The sequence below is a fragment of the Montipora foliosa genome, unplaced genomic scaffold, assembly GCF_036669935.1.
Source record: "Montipora foliosa isolate CH-2021 unplaced genomic scaffold, ASM3666993v2 scaffold_400, whole genome shotgun sequence".
NCBI classification, from domain to species: domain Eukaryota; kingdom Metazoa; phylum Cnidaria; class Anthozoa; order Scleractinia; family Acroporidae; genus Montipora; species Montipora foliosa.
Window position 1 is genome coordinate 82,877 of NW_027179702.1, and position 19,624 is coordinate 102,500.

At 37.8% G+C, this 19,624-nt stretch overlaps 1 protein-coding gene across 1 annotated transcript; it reads right to left on the minus strand.

Annotated features, from left to right (window-relative positions):
- Nucleotides 1-668: 668 nt before the first annotated feature.
- On the minus strand, nucleotides 669-1,553 carry LOC137987976 (octopamine receptor beta-1R-like). The gene has a single exon (XM_068834049.1). The coding sequence runs from the start codon at nucleotides 1,551-1,553 to the stop codon at nucleotides 669-671; it is 885 nt and encodes a 294-aa protein (XP_068690150.1).
- Nucleotides 1,554-19,624: the final 18,071 nt, after the last annotated feature.

The window sequence follows — 19,624 nt, forward strand, 5'->3', positions numbered from 1 at the left end:
ACATACATTGCTGAGTTTGGATCATGTTTCAAAGACAAATGCAGTAATGAAGAAATTGAGTCGCCTGGATGTCAAGACGGTTTGACACATTTATATTTTTGTCACATTTCTCGTTTGCTGTAATTTTTAGCTGGTTTTTTCTGTGGTTTTGTATCACCGGATAAAAGAAGTAAAAATATGAGCTAAGGAAATGGTACTGTAATTATCGTTTATTAGGAAGGATTCTATCCGGAATTATTGACATCCTGTTGTTTCAGACTTCCTGAAGAAGAAATTCTATTTTCAACATTTTATACTTGTGTTTTTACTTTTTGGGGGAAAAAGGGGAGGGGCACGGGGCCCCCCGGCCCCTCCCCTTGCTAGGGCCCTGCTTGCTAACCTGTACACTGTTCCACATTCACTACTTGGCTCATAGAGCCCTTTGATTTAAGTCTCGGGGTGACATTTATGTACTGAAAGAAATAAAGTGACGAAGTATGAAATTCCCATGGAGTTTGAGCTCGCGAAATGAAATGTGTTCCTTTGCGATGGAAAAAGAATGAGGTTTCAATGATTTCAAATGTAATAGTATGAGATAATCGAAACGTTGTTCATGTCTCTTTAATTTACATTGTCTTGCAAAGCAACTCAACGAAATTCTTACACTGAGGACTGAACTAAGCGTCATTTCAACATTGTTTGCCATTCTTTTTGAAGTTGTCACTTCTTTGGTACTTCTTCAATTCTCTTTTAAAGTCTTTTTTCATAACAGCATAAACTATCGGATTAAATGCCGAATTTAAGACAAAAAGAAGGTGAACAACATTTACCAAGGCCTCCGACACGACACATAGCTTAAAAAAGATGCAAAAACATTTGTAATTAATTCCAATATGACACAAAATAAAAAACGAAATAATGAACACGATCAGTTTTAACGAAGACGATTTTCTTTCCGTTTGCCTCTTACTTTCTGTGTTTTCTTGAATTTGGAAATTAAATCTTATCTGGTTGATAATGGCTCTATCTGTTAGTGAAATTTCCTTGGCTATCATGGACAGACGAGCGATGACATACACAAATATGATACAAGGAATAAGCTGGAACATTACAATCCTGACAACTTCAAAGGAATAAGTAAACGATTCGCTACCGTTGCTGTAAGTAAAAAGTGAAGGTACGGTGAAGAAAATCAATGGTAAGACCCATGCAAGAATAAGCATGACGCTAAATCGACGCAGCGACATGAAGATGCTGTATTTTAGAGGCATCGTTATTGCTATGTATCTATCCGCAGTCAGAACGCACAAGTTTGCAGATGACAAATACACGAAAGTATAGCTGACTTTGAACCATATTCCTGTGTGGTCAATGGGGAACTCTTCAACGAATCTTGAAGCGCAAATCCCTGGAAAATATGTCAATCCAACAAACAAATCTGCCAGTGCGAGAGACACGCCAAACCAGTTGCTTGTATTGTGTAGCCGAGGCTTCGTGATGACCAAGTACACAACCATGGAGTTTCCAAGAATGGTTACTATGGTAAAGAGCGAACCAAGAACTGCAAACCACATGCCTGGCTTACTTGATGCAGTTCAGTTTCAAGTATATGCAAGTGTCAATAGATATATATGGAGCGGTTGGTTGACAATTTTTAACTGGATAAAAGCTCAGCACGAGGAATTATATAGCAAATTCACATACATATACATACGTAGGATGACATAATGTTAACTTTTTTAATCCGCTAATTATCAATTTTAATGAAAATGCGAGTCAACACATAGTTAATTGAGGTAACATCTAGAAACATCTGTGACTCGACTAAAATTTCAGCTTCTGCAAACCAAATGAACTTTTATAATTCCAAAAAACATTAAACGCCTTTTTGGTTGTTGGCAATAAACGCCCCAAAGTACTCTTAGCAATTCAATGAGCATTTTCCTTTTAAATACATTTCAGTTCTGGTGAGTTTTTTAATAAATGGTGCCAGATGTTCCCCTCTTATATAAACAAAACAGGAATAATCTTTTTAATAAGGAATAAGCGTTTAAACAGTGGACCCCGATTCTGGACAGGTCAGCGTTGACTTTAATGTAATTTGGCAACACCTCCGAAAAAAAAATGCCAGGCTTAAATCCCAAAAGATACAAACAAATAAGCTTATATAAAAAAGGAGAATGTCAGTTTGACACAAATTAACCTAAATGCAGAAGTCTTTAGATTTAATTTATCGAATGGACAAGGATGTTTGTGAAAATGACAATTTCAAATGCTTCAATTATCTGCGGAAACTTCACTACGAAGCAGGGGCACCCAACGTCAATTTTCGGAAAATATCTGTTCGGAAGACGATTTGAGATCTAGAATTTTCGGAACATATGTTGTAAAATTTCTTGCTTGCCTACCTGTCCTAGGATTTTCGAACATCTAAAAAGTGGTATAATTGCCCAATTTTGACGGATTTTTACCCTAAAAAGGTCAGCTAGAATTTTCGGGAGCCCTTCTTCTGGCTGAAATTTTCGAAAAGGTAACTTTTGATCCCTATAATTTTCGGATCACTAGACTTTTAGCTACGAAATCCGAACAGATGAAAAATTTTTAGGGGATAAAAATATGCCTATATCTGCCGTTTAAATACGAAAATACGTTTAACAATGCTATGTTTAAGTGGTTTTGAACTATATTCTCGTTGGGTGCCCCTGACAAAGGTTATTTGAATTTCTGAAAATACTCCGAAACTAAGGGTGCGTTCGATTGACCTTATTCCGGAATAGGAATACATGGAATAGAAGTTAGAAATCCTTTGCTTTTACGTAGATTTACATTAAAATTGTCAAACATGACATGATCTGCTAAAATGCTATTTTAACATATTTTTATTATCCTTATTCGGCTTCAAAACGCCAAACATACCGTTTTAAATTATGTCTCTACGTATTCTTATTCCGGAATAGGGTCAATCGAACGCACCCTAAATTAACCAACATAACGAATGGGTTTATCAACTGGGTTGATATGGTAAATTTACCACCGTAGCCGCGTCAGCCATTCGTCCGGCAGAGCCACTTTCTTTAAAAACTAACCCTCTTTAACCAACATAATGACTTGTTCACCTATCATCACCGAAGTAACTGTTTAGTATAGATAGGTGCATGGGGCCGAGTAAATCACACGTATTTCCAGAAGTTGCAGAAATTGCCCGAGTCGCGCAGCGATGAGGGCTATTTCCGGCTTCAATTTCTGAAAATTTTACGAGGAAACATACGATTCCTTGTTTATAATAAGAACGGAAAAAATTTGCATTTACTTCAATTTCGCAGGAAGCCATTTAGCGTCCATAGGGAGTTTAAAATTAAGCAAATTAAGACGACGGCAACGCATCAACAACGCAAGAATATGCATGCAGCACGAATTTCGTTTCCTTTTTTTGCCGTACTCCACCAAAAAACAACGTGAAATCACCAAAATTTATTTTTTTGACGACAACGGGAGCATATAACAACGATCAGTTCATTTTCTATTTTTACTTTGCAACCGTTCGTACCTTTGCAAGGTGAACAAGACGGAATAATAGCGAATACTTGCGATAGTACAAAATTATATTTGGAGTGACGTTTTCGTTGCCCATTTTCGAAATCCCTGCTAACTCCCTAACGATCCCGAAACTCCCGAACTCCCTAACGAACTGTAAAACGCACGAATCAGCTCAATAAAATGTCAAATAACAACGCCAAAGCAATGAAACCAGCCCTGCTAAGAAACCATTTACCACTCAAGTGTATTAAGGTTTGACCAGCCTAATTCTTATGCATATTTTTCTTTAAACAACGGGTGACTTTACTTCTTCTACTCGACTTGAGTGCTGCTTTTGACATTGTGGATTATGGTACGCTGCTACGGCGATTGAAAAACTGCTTTGGTATCCAAGGCAAGGTCCTCTCATGGTTCCAATCTTATCTGTCTGGTCGTTCTCAGTGCATTTCGATCGGTACACAGTGCACTCTCAAGAAGTTTTCAACTCTACACCAGTAGATTGTTTCAGATTGTTCAGGCCGGCGCATCTGCTTAACGTTCATTGTTTTGCAGACGATACTCAATTATATATTTCCTTCTGTGTCAATGACGCTATTAATGAGCTTTCTGCCTTAAATGCTATGGAGTCCTGTGTTGATGATATTCGTTCGTGGATGTTAACCGACAGTCTTAAGCTCAATGATAACAAATCTGAATTTCTGTCATAGGAACACCTCAGCAGTTGGCTAAAGTTAACACTCATTGCATACGAGTGGGTGATTGCAACGTCTCAGCAGTCTACTCTGCTAGAAACCTCGGCTCTTGGTTAGACACAAAACTGTCAATGGCTACCCACATCACGAAATTGTCTGGTTCTTGTTTTTATTATCTCTATAATATTCAATCTCACCCATAGATTGTAAAGCGCATTTGAATATATTAATATATTAATATTAATAGAAATGCGCTATATAAATTCATTACCATTACCATTACCTATAGACGGTGCGCTGAGACTCTTGTGCATGCATTTGTGTCAGCTAGGATTGACTATTGTAACAGTATTTTGTATGGTATTCCTGACTATCACTTGAAAAAGCTTCAAAGAATACAGAATGCTGCTGCCAGACTGGTTTGCCAACAGAGTCGATATTGCCATATCACACTCCTACTTTTTAATTTGCATTGGCTACCAGTTAAATTCCGAATTGTTTTTAATATTCTTTTAATTACATTCAAGGCTCTTAAAGGTTTAGCACCTACATATGTAGCCTCGTTAATTTCCATTAAGTCACCTCTACGGTATAATCTAAGGAGCTCTCGTGACAGTCTCCTCCTTAGTTGCCCTAAAAAGTTGTTTAAAGTTACTCTTGGTGATCGCTCTTTTACATATGCGGCGCCAAATCTTTGGAACGCTCTTCCTCGGAACATTAGGTTTGAAAGCACTGTTGCTGGCTTCTCAGACCAAACTTAAGACACATTTATTTCGTGAAGCGTTTTCATAGTCGACTTAATGTTATTTTATTTATATTTATTTATATATATTGTGATTTTTAACTTATTTATATTTAATTTTATATTTTAGGGTTAGTTCTTAACTTTTATTGTAATGCGCATTTGAGCATATCCATATGGAATTTGCGCACCACAAATGCTGTATTATTATTATTATTATTATTATTATTATTATTATTATTATTATGAAGGGAAAGCATTTGTCCAGGGCCTATGAAACTTGACAGGCAGTTAGTTATCGGTATTGTTATAACTTTTCCAGAATGTTCCGTATCACATTCTTGTCACGTGACCCCAACAAATCGACTTATAACAGTTTTTTTACTCAAAAATGAGGAACATTAAGCTACATTATATCAATCTTGTTTCTTGATTATTCGATGACCCCTTCTGAAGGCTTTGTCATGCCGCCCTTTAATTATGTCCACATGTTAAGAGCATTGAACAATTCAGGAAAATAGGTCTCGTGACATAATAAATATTTAAATATGTTAAAAGGTTTAATAATTCAGAGTACTACATTAAAAGGCGGCATTCGGTAGGTACAGTTGGGAATGATTTCCGTACAGGTCCCTACTTCATTATGCATTCAGAATAAATTAATTATTCATTCGCGCTATTGTTTTGTAGCACAATACGTATACCCGAGAGAATCGAATATATACATGGTTAATTTGTACTTACGAGATGAATAAAAATGGATCTAATTTCTCTCTCCCTCTCGTTTTCTCTCCCTCCCTCTCTCTCTTCTTTCCCCACATTGCCCACATCGCGAAATGGGCAAAATTACAGGAAAAGCGCCGAAATTGCAGGAAAAAATGTTTGATTTTTCCGTATTTCAGTCAGAAGTTCGACCGGATTTTTTAGAGTCCATATAGACTCACAAATCACAAAGAAGAAAGAGCAAAGCGCCTCAGTCCCAAAGAACGTCCATTGTTATCGCTATTGTTTTTTTGAAACAAAGGAGCGTATGCATCATGAAGTAGACACCCGTGCGGAAATCTTGTCCACAGTTGTACTAAACGTGTTAATGCCAAACGTTTTTAAATTTTTGAAGTATAAATGTTCCCCATTTTTGAGTAAAGGATATAAACGTTACAAGTTGTTTTAGGGTCACTTGACCAAAATGTGATACAAATATTTCGGCAAATTGATAACAACACCGATGACAAACTTTCTACCAAGTTTCATGGACATTGGACAAATGCTTTCCTTCAAATAAAAATATGCATGATAATTAGGTTGGTTAAGCCTTAATACACGTGGGCACATGAAAATAATCAAAGTAATTTTGACCCAGGCAATTAAGAAAATTAATTAAATGTGCCCTCCGTCTCAGCCAATCAGCTTAACAAATCGAAAGTGGTTCAGCGTTGTCTGTACTCTTATCGACAACGATATTCGTCATCACAGTGGTCAAATTGTTTTGCGCCTCGTAAGTCCACAACAAGTTTTGACAACTGTGATGAAGAATATCGTTGTCGATAAGAGTACAGACAACGCTGAACCACTTTCGATTTGTTAAGCTGATTGTCTGAGACGGAGGGCACAATATTCAACGCCAAAGAAAGTGTTTAATTCAGAGCGTGACCAAAATTATGACACAAAGAAAGAACAAACGTTGTCTATAATTTGCACGCAATATGATTGGTTTATTTCCCAAAATATCGAAAAATATCTGTTCGGAAGACGATTTGAGATCTAGAATTTTCGGAACATTTGTTGTAAAATTTCTTGCTTGCCTGCCTGTCCTAGGATTTTCGAACATCTAAAAAATGGTATAATTGCCCATTTTTAACGGATTTTTACCCTAAGAAAGTCACCTAGAATTTTCGAAAAGGTGAGTTTTGATCTCCATAATTATCGGATCACTAGATTTTCAGCTAGGAAATCCGAACAGATAAAAACTTTTTAGGGGATAACAATATGCCTATATCTATCATGTAAATACCAAAATACGTTTAACAATGCTATGCTTAAGTGGTTTTGAACTATATTCTCGATGGGTGCCCCTGAAATATTGAATACTTAATTCATTTTCGGGCAATGATTTCCTTAAATTGACATACACATTTTCAGTGGAACACTTGCCGGCATTTTAAAGTTAAAGTTGTTAGTGATGCTTTTGCCCAACCCGTAGATTTACTGATCTCTTTCAACCTTGGAATTCAAACAAGAAGAAACGTGTACTGCGAAAGATCATATTTGGTCGAGTATTGTAGATGATGAAACATCTGATAAGTTTTAGCAAGCCTCAATATTCCCGACTGCACTTTAAGTTCAAGACAACGTTTTTCGGCGCTCTAAAGCGAAGGAATTTCAGATAGTTTTGGCGCAACAATCACTCTATTGACTTCAACAATAATGCCAGAGTAAATGACAAAGGAAACTTTCGAATTCGAAAAACTTTGGAATCTTGGCACACCGCTAACACTAATGAAGCAGACAATAACTCCAAGCCTTTGCCAAAACAACACTCTATTCTTTTAGATTAGCGCATTTTTCCCTTTTACCATTTTATTACAATTTTTACACACTTCCATTTTGTATATATTTCCATGTCGCGCAATTACATCTTACTTTTTTAAAGGCTTTTCTCTGGAAGTCGAAAGATTACTTTTTACAATTTATCTTTATAACCAGACAATGCTTTTTTACATGTTTCCAAAACCTGGTTACTTTTTTATCTTTAAAACAAAGGCTGTGTCTGAATCTTGAAATCATGTTTCATCTGTAAATTCAGTGCAGTCACTATACCACCACCTATTCCTGTTGCCGTTGGACTTAGAAGGGATCATTCAAATGATTTCTTTGCTGATTTCGTCTATCTCCAAGCAGAGGTAACCGCTGGGAACCAACTATGTCAATTGACTCAACAGCAGCATAATCCTGGCCGCACTCAGAACTCCTCTCTGGCAATTCTGCAGCGCAAGACTTTTCTAATTTCTCATCCTCGATGTTCGTCTTATTATCCTGGGGCCTTACGTATACCCAGGATAAGCGTGGCTTCTGCTTCAATTATCGGGCTTTTTTATTATTATTGGAGGACATTGCTGAGTTTGGATCATGTTTCAAAGACGAATGCAGTAATGAAGAAATTGAGTCGCCTGGATCGGTTTGACACATTTATATTTTTGTCACATTTCTCGTTTGCTGTAATTTTTTAGCTGGTTTTTTCTGTAGTTTTGTATCACCGAATAAAAGAAGTAAAAATATGAGCTAAGGAAATGGTACTGTAATTATCGTTTATCAGGAAGGATTCTATCCGGAATTATTGGCATCTTGTTGTTTCAGACTTCCTGAAGAAGAAATTCTATTTTCAACATTTTATACTTGTGTTTTTACAGCCCCTCCCCTTGCTAGGGCCCTGCTTGCTAACCTGTACACTGTTCCACATTCACTACTTGGCTCATAGAGCCCTTTGATTTAAGTCTCGGGGTGAAAAGAATGAGGTTTCAATGATTTCAAATGTAATAGTATGAGATAATCGAAACGTTGTTCATGTCTCTTTAATTTACATTGTCTTGCAAAGCAACTCAACGAAATTCTTACACTGAGGACTGAACTAGGCGTCGTTTCAACATTGTTTGCCATTCTTTTTGAAGTTGTCACTTCTTCGGTACTTCTTCAATTCTCTTTTAAACTCTTTTTTCATAACAGCATAAACTATCGGATTAAATGCCGAATTTAAGACAAAAAGAAGGTGAACAACCTTTCCCAAGGCCTCCGACATGACGCATAGCTTAAAAAAGGTGCAAAAACATTTGTAATTAATTCCAATATGACACAAAATAAAAAACGAAATAATGAACACGATCAGTTTTCACGAAGGCGATTTTCTTTCCGTTTGCCTCTTGCTTTCTGTGTTTTCTTGAATTTGGGAATTAAATTTTATCTGGTTGATAATGGCTCTATCTGTAAGTGAAATTTCCTTGGCTATCATGGACAGACGAGCGATGACATACACAAATATGATACAAGAAGGAATAAGCTGGAACATTACAATCCTGACAACTTCAAAGGAATAAGTGAAAGATTCGTTACCGTTGCTGTAAGTAAAAAGTGAAGGTACGGTGAAGAAAATCAATGGTAAGACCCATGCAAGAATAAGCATGACGCTAAATCGACGCAGCGACATGAAGATGCTGTATTTTAGAGGCATCGTTATTGCTATGTATCTATCCGCAGTCAGAACGCACAGGTTTCCGGATGACAAATACACGAAAGTATGGCTGACCTTGAACCATATTCCTGTGTGGTCAATGGGGAACTCTTTCCCGGATCTTGAAGCGCAAATCCCTGGAAAATATGTCAATCCAACAAACAAATCTGCCAGTGCAAGAGACACGACAAACCAGTTGCTTGTATTGTGTAGCCGCGGCTTCGTGATGACCAAGTACACAACCATGGAGTTTCCAAGAATGGTTACTATGGTAAAGAGCGAACCAAGAACTGCAAACCACATGCCTGGCTTACTTGATGCAGTTCAGTTTCAAGTATATGCAAGTGTCAATAGATATATATGGAGCGGTTGGTTGACAATTTTTAACTGGATAAAAGCTCAGCACGAGGAATTATATAGCAAATTCACATACATATACATACGTAGGATGACATAATGTTAACTTTTTTAATCCGCTAATTATCAATTTTAATGAAAATGCGAGTCAACACATAGTTAATTGAGGTAACATCTGGAAACATCTGTGACTCGACTAAAATTTCAGCTTCTGCAAACCAAATGAACTTTTATAATTCCAAAAAACATTAAACGCTGTTTTGGTTGTTGGCAATAAACGCCCCAAAGTACTCTTAGCAATTCAATGAGCTTTTTCCTTTTAAATACATTTCAGTTCTGGTGAGTTTTTTAATAAATGGTGCCAGATGTTCCCCTCTTATATAAACAAAACAGGAATAATCTTTTGAATAAGGAATAAGCGTTTGAACAGTGGACCCCGATTCTAGCAGGTCAGCGTTGACTTTAATGTAATTTGGCAACACCTCCGAAAAAAATGCCAGGCTTAAATCCCAAAAGGTACAAACAAATAAGCTTACATAAAAAAGGAGAATGTCAGTTTGACACAAATTAACCTAAATGCAGAAGTCTTTAGATTTAATTTATCGAATGGACAAAGATGTTTGTGAAAATGACAATTTCAAATGCTTCAATTATTTGCGGAAACTTCACTACAAAGGTTATTTGAATTTCTGAAAATACTCCTAAACTAAGGATGCGTTCGATTGACCTTATTCCGGAATAGGAATACATGGAAGAGAAGTTAGAAATCCTTTGCTTTTACGTAGATTTACATTAAAATTGTCAAACATGACATGATCTGCTAAAATGCTATTTTAACATATTTTTATTATCCTTATTCGGCTTCAAAACGCCAAACATACCGTTTTAAACTATGTCTCTACGTATTCTTATTCCGGAAGAGGGTCAATCAAACGCACCCTAAATTAACCAACATAACGAATGGGTTTATCAACTGGGTTGATATGGTAAATTTACCACCATAGCCGCGTCAGCCATTCGTCCGGCAGAGCCACTTTCTTTAAAAACTAAACCTCCTTAACCAACATAAGGACTTGTTCACCTATCATCACCGAAATAACTGTTTAGTAAAGGTAATTGCATGGAGCCGAGTAAATCACACGTATTTCCAGAAGTTGCCGAAATTGCCCGAGTCGCGCAACGATGAGGGCTATTTCCGGCTTCAACTTCTAAAATTTTACGAGGAAGCATACGATTCCTTGTTTATAATAAGAACGGCAAAATTTCCATTTACTTCAATTTTGCAGGAAGCTATTTAGCGTCCATAGGGAGTTTAAAATTAAGGAAATTAAGACGACGGCAACGCATCAACAACGCAAGAATATGCATGCAGCACGAATTTCGTTTCCTTTTTTTGCCGTACTCCACCAAACAACAACGTGAAATCACCAAAATTTAATTTTTTGACGACAACGGGAGCATATAACAACGATCAGTTCATTTTCTATTTTTACTTTGCAACCGTTCGTACCTTTGCAAGGTGAACAAGACGGAATAATCGCGAAATACTTGCGATAGTACAAAATTACATTTGGAGTGACGTTTTCGTTGACGTTAATTGCCTTTGTTTTTACTTCAACTCCCTAACGAACTGTAAAACGCACGAATCAGTTGAATGAAATGTCAAATAACAACGCCAAAGCAATGAAACCAGCCCTGCTAAGAAAACATTTACCACTCAAGTGTATTAAGGCTTGACCGTCCTAATTATTATGCATATTTTTGTTTGAAGGGAAAGAATTTGTCCAGGGTCTATAAAACTCGGGAGGCAGTTAGTTATCGGTATTGTTATAACTTTTCCAAAATGTTCCGTGTCACATTCTTGTCACGTGACCCCAAATCGACCTATAACAGTTATATTTTTTACTCCGAAATGGGGAACATTAAGTTACATTATATCAATCTTGTTTCTCGACTATTCGATGACCCCTTCTGAAGGCTTTGTCATGTCGTCTTTTAATTATGTCCACATGTTAAGAGCAATGAACAATTGAGGAAAATAGGTCACGCGACATGATAACATTCAAATATCTTTAAAGGTTAACACAGAGTACCACATTAAAAGACGGCATTCGGTAGGCACAATTCGAAATGTACGGACAGGTCCCTACTTCATTATGCATTCAGAATAAACTAATTATTCATTCGCACTATTGTTTTTTAGAACAATACGTATACCCAAGAGAATCGAATATATACATGGTTGATTTGTACTTACGAGATGAATAAAAATGGATCTCATTTCTCTCTCCCTCTCGTTCTCCCTCCCTCCCTCTCTCTCTTCTTTCCCCACATCACCCACACCGTTACTCGTTCTCGTCCCAGCTTTCCTCTTCCGTCTTGCCCTCTTTTCCAGATCCCGCTGGGCTTTTTCTGCCATTTCATCCTATGATAGGGCACTCGGAATTTGCCTTGAACTCCGACGCACTGTAATCCCCTGTTCTTGACCATTGAGCTAACGTGTCAAGTTGCTAAAATTATAATTATTTTGAATTCTGGCTGACTATTTACATAACAATGATACGTAATTAAATACACGCGCCGCGCCGAGCATCTACAATCGAACTTACACTCGTAGGTTACCGTTCAGAGATCCCTGTTTTATTACTCTTGAAACAGCCCATCCCTTTAATAATGCTAACCGTAACCCTAATTACGACTAAAGGCTCTGTTTAGGCTTAAGGTTGGTCCCTGTGATAGTTTTAGGTTTTCCAGTATTGCTGTGAACTATAACCTGCTTTTCCTTCATGCCCCGTGCGTACGGCACACTTATAAGGTCACTGCGTGGAAGAGTGTACCACGCTTACAGTCTGATCGGTGCATCTTTCATGTGACACTTTAATGCACGAGTTCATTGCAATTAAAATCGTTTCATGTTTCCCTTCTTTTGAAGCAAACTTGTGTCTTCGTAATAATCATAATGGCTACCGAAGTAAAAGCGTCAACAGAGGGAGATTTGAACATTTGGAAAATGTCCCTGCTTTATAGCCTATCGCGAGCGGTGCATAGAGTGGTGCAAAGAAAACAATTTACTTTTGTCTTCCGTGTCCAAAACCTGTGTGGAAACGCAATCAGTTGGCAAAGACTAGCTGTGGACTAGCTCGAATAGTTCGTATGTTTCCTTCTAGTCCTTCCCCACTGCAGTACGTTTTTTTTCTCTTTTAGCATGTAGTACTTAGTATTTAGTATGAATTGTTTTCTCTAATGCAGTGAAAATGGAATAAATAAATTAAAAAAAAAGACAAAGTGCATCGGGAGATGGATCTGTTTCGCGATGCTCGAGAAAAAAGTGCAATGGATAACCTTCAATCCGCCAGAACACATAATTTTCTGACAGTAAACTTTCCTTGAAAAAATATAAGCCCTAAGTGAAACAAAGTTTGCCTCGTACGGGAACATCCATGGATCTCTACCAAAGTTATTACTCGGGCCCGTAGGGGCACGAGTTATAAAATGTTAGATTTCAGTTTTTTTCTTTTTCGTTTGCAGCAAAATGCACAATAGAAAAACGTGGCGGTGTTTGATTGGGCAATGCACAATAGAAAGAACGTGGCGGTGTTTTGATTGGGTAATGCACAATACAAGCCTCGTGGCGCTGTTTACATTGGCTATTTAAAGCAAACCACGCAATCCAAGAGCATGAAGAGCACTGTGAAGCGTTGTTTGGATTACCGAAGATCGACGTTGCGTTCGCTTAATCGATTTCTTCTTGGGGCGCTCAAAACATATACAAAGAAAGGTATACGCTTTTCGCGGTAGACCCACACAAAAAGATGTCAGGCGTCAGCTTCGAAACGGGTCGTTCCGCGAACTGAATGAAACAAGATTATACTCAAGTCACTAACTGAAATGGACGCAACTATTGAAAGTGATACAAGTCAAAATACTAATTCTTTAATAAGCAGCGGCTACCTTATCGAGAAATACTCTGAAGATGGCAGCGACAATAAAAAATAAAAACACAAACAAATGGACGCCATATTGGAATCTTCTGAATACAAAGTAAAAACATTTGCACAGCGAACAAATGGCCTCACGCTTGTACCATTTTCACCGCGAACAAATAGCCTCCCGCTCAGTGTACCATTGACTACGGAGATAAGTTTTGTGTATATTGCGTTTTTTTTGTTTTTTATTTTTAAACAGTTTGTTTCTTGTAATGGTCTAGCTTATATCCTTTGTTCAACTAGCCATATTAGCGATCGTGTTCACGGCCATCTTGTGTGTATAGTTCTGTTCTAGTTTTACAAGATTTGATGTCATCAGTGGAGACTGTGATCAGCTCTTTAGAAAATAACTTTGATGTAGTTTGGAAGGCTTTACAGTTATTTGATTGTCAATGATAATAACGACTTGATTCCAAAGGAGAAATACAGGTCTCGATAAGCAGAAGTGTGTTTACTTTAGTTGTGATTTGCGTGTGCATCGACAAAGACGTGCCCGAGAACTAGAACCGAGCAGAATTACAGAGAAAGCTGAGACGTCTATTTTATAACAGCAGCAAAAGGACGAAACTTACGGGAACGTATTTGGTTAACAATGTACCGAGGTCATCCACATTTCATCGTATTACTAGCCAAGGAGATCACTTGCTGGTAAACACAACTATGGGAGCTACCTCAGGTAGGCGTTTAAATCTAAGCAAGTGGTACAGTGTATGTAACACTTTTCCAAAAGGCGTGGATCGGGAAGGGGGGGGGGGGGGGGGGGTGGGAAGCAACTTCCCATACATTCTCTTAAATGAAATCCAAACGATGTTCTCACAACTTGCAAAGCAATCATGGAGGCATCAGTCAGCGGATTCGTGTATTGCGCACGAGCAGAATGTGTCATCCCGAAGTGTAAACAGAACAAGAAACATGGCGGCCGATGCCGGTGCGAAATGTGGTGGCTTCTTTTTAGTTTATTCAACGATTTTTTTTTATTTCGAAGCCCTTCAATTTGAGAAATTTACTTCTTGGCGGACGTCGTTTTTAACGCACAGTAGTTTCTCCGAGATCAAGGTAAGGCAACATTTTGTCTTCGCTTTAAAAAAGCCTCTTGGGACACAGGTAACCCAGGCTCACTGTGTGTGTCACATAGGTAAATATAGAGAACATATGAGGCGAAGTTTAGGTCTGAAAATTTCCTAGAAAATAAAAATAAAAATCGATAAAACTTACCATGTGGTGAGCTGTTGTTGTCTTTAATACGTACACGAAGTTTCGAGGAAAATGGTCCCCGTTCACCTTCCTTCATAGTATAGTGACAAGGTAGGAGACGGAAGCCACGATTTTTTTTGCGAAAATCAGATCCAGTTGCTAAATAAATACGCCAGGCTCATGGAACATGAATTTTGCTAAACCATGAATCCACTGAAGCATCTCCAGGTAGCAACGCGAAGCCACCAGACTCCGTAGACTTCCGTTGTCCTCGCAAAGTGTCCAATTCAAAATGGCACTGAACTCTGGACGCCTGGTGACGAGTATAATAAGTTCTGGAGGGAGGGGAGTCCCAAATTGCTAAAAACAAAACTCACTGAGCAATCTGGGACTCCCCTCCCTCCAGGGGGACATATATTCTCCTTGTCACCAGGCGTCCCGAGTTCAGTGCCATTTTGAATTGGACACTTTGCGAGGACAAGGCTTTCTGGCCGCCATTTTAGCAGGTTAACTTGCAAGTTTTACAGAGTCTGGTGGCTTCGCGTTGCTACCTGGAGATGCTTCAGTGGATTCATGGTTTAGCAAAATTCATTTTCCATGAGCCTGGCGTGTTTATTTAGCGACTGGATTCGATTTTTGCAAAAAAAATCGTGCTTGTTTTGGGTCGATCGGAGTCCCTACGCTGGCTTCCGTCTCCTACCTTGTCACTATACTATGAAGGAAGGTGAACGGGGACCATTTTCCCCGAAACTTCGTGTACGTATTAAAGACAACAACAGCTCACCACATGGTAAGTTTTATCGATTTTTATTTCCATTTTCTAGGAAATTTTCAGACCTGAACTTCGCCTCATTTTTTCTCTATATTTACCTATGTGGCACACACAATGAGCCTGGGTGACCTGTGCTTGAGCTAGTAATCTTAAGCTTATTGGCTTGGTGATTAAACAGGTTGGTGAGCAAACAGTAATAATCCCCGCTGTATAGTAACTCGCAATTTTTCAAGTTCCACTAAATTTTTTTGTCTTTGTAAAATGTCAATCGGGCTTTCGATTTATGGTATTTGCAGTAGAAACACTTACTCAGAGATAGACATTCCTTTGTGTTATTTGATAGCTAAACCTACGTTTTACTTTGTAATTTGTTTCAACCAGCATTTATTACCGCCTATAAATAGAAATTCTTTCGTGAAAAGAGAATATTGTGAAAACCAGCTTTCATTGAGTGTTATACTGCGAGGCATTTTAAATTGTATTGTGTTGCCAACCAATCCCACTCTCTTAAGGAAGAGTTCTTTGGCTTGCATTGTTTGTTTTCAACTTCAAATGCATTACTTGTCTTTGAGGATTTTCATTGATACTCCTGGGGCGAAATTCCTGCATTAAAACTGATGGAGTGCTCATCAGAATTTTTAAAAGAAAGCCTTAAAACGAACTAGAATAGTCTTTCCAACAAACTTTTGTTTGGCTTTATGTAGTCTTTTTAGCCAGAAAGGTACTAAGGTAAACTCTATGATCAGGTTAGTTTTTGTTGTTTGTTATTGTTTTTATTTTTTTGCCACACCACAGACAATACAAACCTAATGAATGAAGAAAAAGGGAGAAGAAGGAAAATTATAAAGAGAAGAGACGAGAAGAAAGAGTTTTAAACATTGTAAGTGGTTCAGAGTCATGGATTTTAATTGTGTTTCGATCAAGGCAGAATGGGGCACACCTGTCACTTTTTCTAGGATTCCCCTCCCCTCCCTTTGGTTTTGGTTATAAAATTGTCCAACCAGTTTCATTTTTATTTTTCTTTCCTCCACTTTGTGATGACACTGAGACAACAAAAAATGAGAATTAAATTGGTTGAATTAAAAGTTTTCTAATCAAGGTTTTTAAAAAAACAAAAAACAAAAACTATTACATGTCTGGAGCAAATATACACAGTTTCAAATTAAGCAATTTCTATTTCTTTCTTGGTGAAGTCAGTCCTCTTTCATCTAAAATGCTTTCCTGCCATGTTCTCACATTCTGTCTTCCACTGCATCCACAGTGCCAGTTTCAGCGAGCAAAATTTGTCTCTCGTTGACATTGTGTTTTTCATTTCTTACAGGAGAAAATAACAGTTGGATTGTTCTATCACCACTGATTGCAATTTCCCAGCTGGGAGGGAGTTTTGATATCAATAAAGAGTATAAATGGGTCATGTCAAGACGTTGACATGCCATTATGGGAAGGACATTTCATTAAGGGTTGATGACTGAGTGTTAGCTTGTTGCGCACGAAAATGTTTGAGGCCTTGACTGCAGGAAAAACATATAAAATTCTTGTTTCTGGTCGTTGACTGGACATCACTAGTAGAAGTCACATTGTCTCCGTTGTTCCACGTAACATGAAATGTCCTGTGCAAGAAGTTGGACATGTGGTGTGAACAGCCATATGGCTGGACACACTTGATGTTTACCTGACATGAACAGCACGGAATATATGCTATTTCACCCGTGTCATAATTCATGTAATTGTCTCTATCCCAAACACACACACACATGTTCGGGTTGGCTTCATCACGTCCCCTACAGGCAGTTAAGGGGTAACTGCCTGCATCATTGATACAGCCAGCCAAGCAGCACTGTTTACCGCCACCGCGCATGCGCAACCGTAATAGCAGTTGTAGCAAACGGGAAGGTATGTTGATAGTGGTAGTGGAATTCCTGTATATACAAATGAATTCCTGGAATTTCAATTTGCAGGCTCCAAAAGAGATCCTCACGGTCGAATCTGAGGTTACTCTTCTTTCTCGAGTTTTCTACCAAGTAATCGATTTTTAGTTTATACCTGTTCGAGATGAACATACGCAGTTCACGAGATAGCTGGCAGGTGTATGCTTCAATCGCTTGAGTTAGGGTCACCAAGATGTCAGATAGGCTTGGTAGACCCTTTGTAAAATACTTGTTCCGGAATTTGATGTCGTAATTAGTTCCAAGAGGCACTGCACGTTCCCAGCTGAAAGGATTGCAGCTGACGTTGAATATAGGACAGGCACTATTGACGTCTCTCAGACTCCTCAACTTCTCTGATATAATTCATCTTGAAATTCTCTCTTTTGTTTATCAGTGGCACCATAAACTAAGCCCTTCTAGTTTTGTTAATTTTTTTAACCCGGTATCTTCTATTCATTCATATAATACACGTCAATCACAGATTGATAATCTGTTTGTTACATCTGTTCATACCACTCAATACGGTATTCGTTCTCTCAGTTACACTGGTCCAAAACTTTGGAATTCTTTATCCATTGATGTTAAGAAAATCAAGCTGTTTTCCAATTTTCGTTAATATATCAGAAATTCTGTGATTTGTGGCTATAATACTGTTATTGATTCCTAATGTAATAATGAAGTAATACTTTTTATCTAAAACAATTATTTTGCATCTCTTTTCCTTGACTCATTTATTTCTTGGTTTGGGTCACCTACTCGGTTAGTTCAATGAACGAACCTACAATTGTAAAATTTCTTTTTCTTCGCAATCCCTTGGTTTTATATTTTTAACACAAATTTGTATTAATTATTATTTCTGTCTGAGTATAAATAAAAATTGACTTGACTAGGACAAATTGAAGAATGGAAAGTAGCACTTTTGGTGGGTCGAATGAAATAACATTTTTTAAAACATTCCTTCCTTCAGATCTGCCAAACCCAAAACATCCCGCTGATATACAGGAAAGTTTGCAAAAGCAGTTTTTTCGTGTTTCGGGGAGAAAACACGTTCCCAGTAGATATTGTGTTGAATGAAATTAAACGTGGTTGGTACAAGAGGCGATGTTTGTCGTGATGTTTTGGAGCCATCGAACTACGGGAAGAGGTCCTTAGGTGAATAAATTACACTGATTACCGTCTGAATCCTAAAACTCGGATATCCGACGATGCATCGGAAACAATTTGAAATATTTGGGTTCCCGTGAATAAACGGATTTATGTCGAGCAAACTAGCTACGCGGACTACGCATTCAACTCGTACTCGTAAATTATTATTTGTGCGAGTTGTGAGTTGTGCCTCGACGGGAAGCTTCAGAGCCATTAGGGAACGAGTCAGCTATGAACGTTTTCTCAACTTCACTTTGTGATAATAGCACCAACAATAAAGCCAACAGGCACATAGTTTTTACAGAGATCGCTATCTTTTTAACATTCGAAAACACCTGAATCACAAAGAGCGCCCGCTCAAGAATACGCCGCTGACCAAGATGAACGCTTTGTAAGTTGTGAGAACATCGCTTCTCGGTTCGAGACCTTTTTTCTATTCCCCCCTTGGCGTGGATGAACAGGTAAATGCAAAATGAAAGTTAAATTTAATACAGAAATCAGGAATACCCGGTACGATTTGTAAAAGAATGTTGTTGTTTTGTTTTCTCAAAAACGAAACGTATTTATTTTGAATTCAGGGTGAACTATTTACACAGTGAGTTAGAGTGACCAATCAAAACAGAGTTCGTAATTGGAAATCTAAACATCTACGAGATACAAAAACCACCTTGTGAACAAGTAAACCTGAAATATTGCAAATCATAATGCTGACAAACACAAAAGCGAAGGAAATGGATCATGCATAGGACGTTTTGAATATCTGAATGATTTTGGGTTAGATTAAAGCGATATATTGTTAAAAATTCCCAAGTTATCCCTTTTCGTGTTAAGTAGTAATGCAAACAAGTCTTAGTAATAAATTGGATTAACGAGGAACCAGTGATTGTAAAGCTAGTAATTGCATGCCATGGTTCGTATGTAGCACATGTAATCATGAGAAGATTCACTGAAAACGGAATTTGAAATGTTATGCAGGGGTAAGTATTTGAAGGTAAAGTAGGTATTTGTAGACTTTATTCTTCGATGTATTGTGCACATAAACAAGTATCTGTTGTTCTCTTTAAATGAG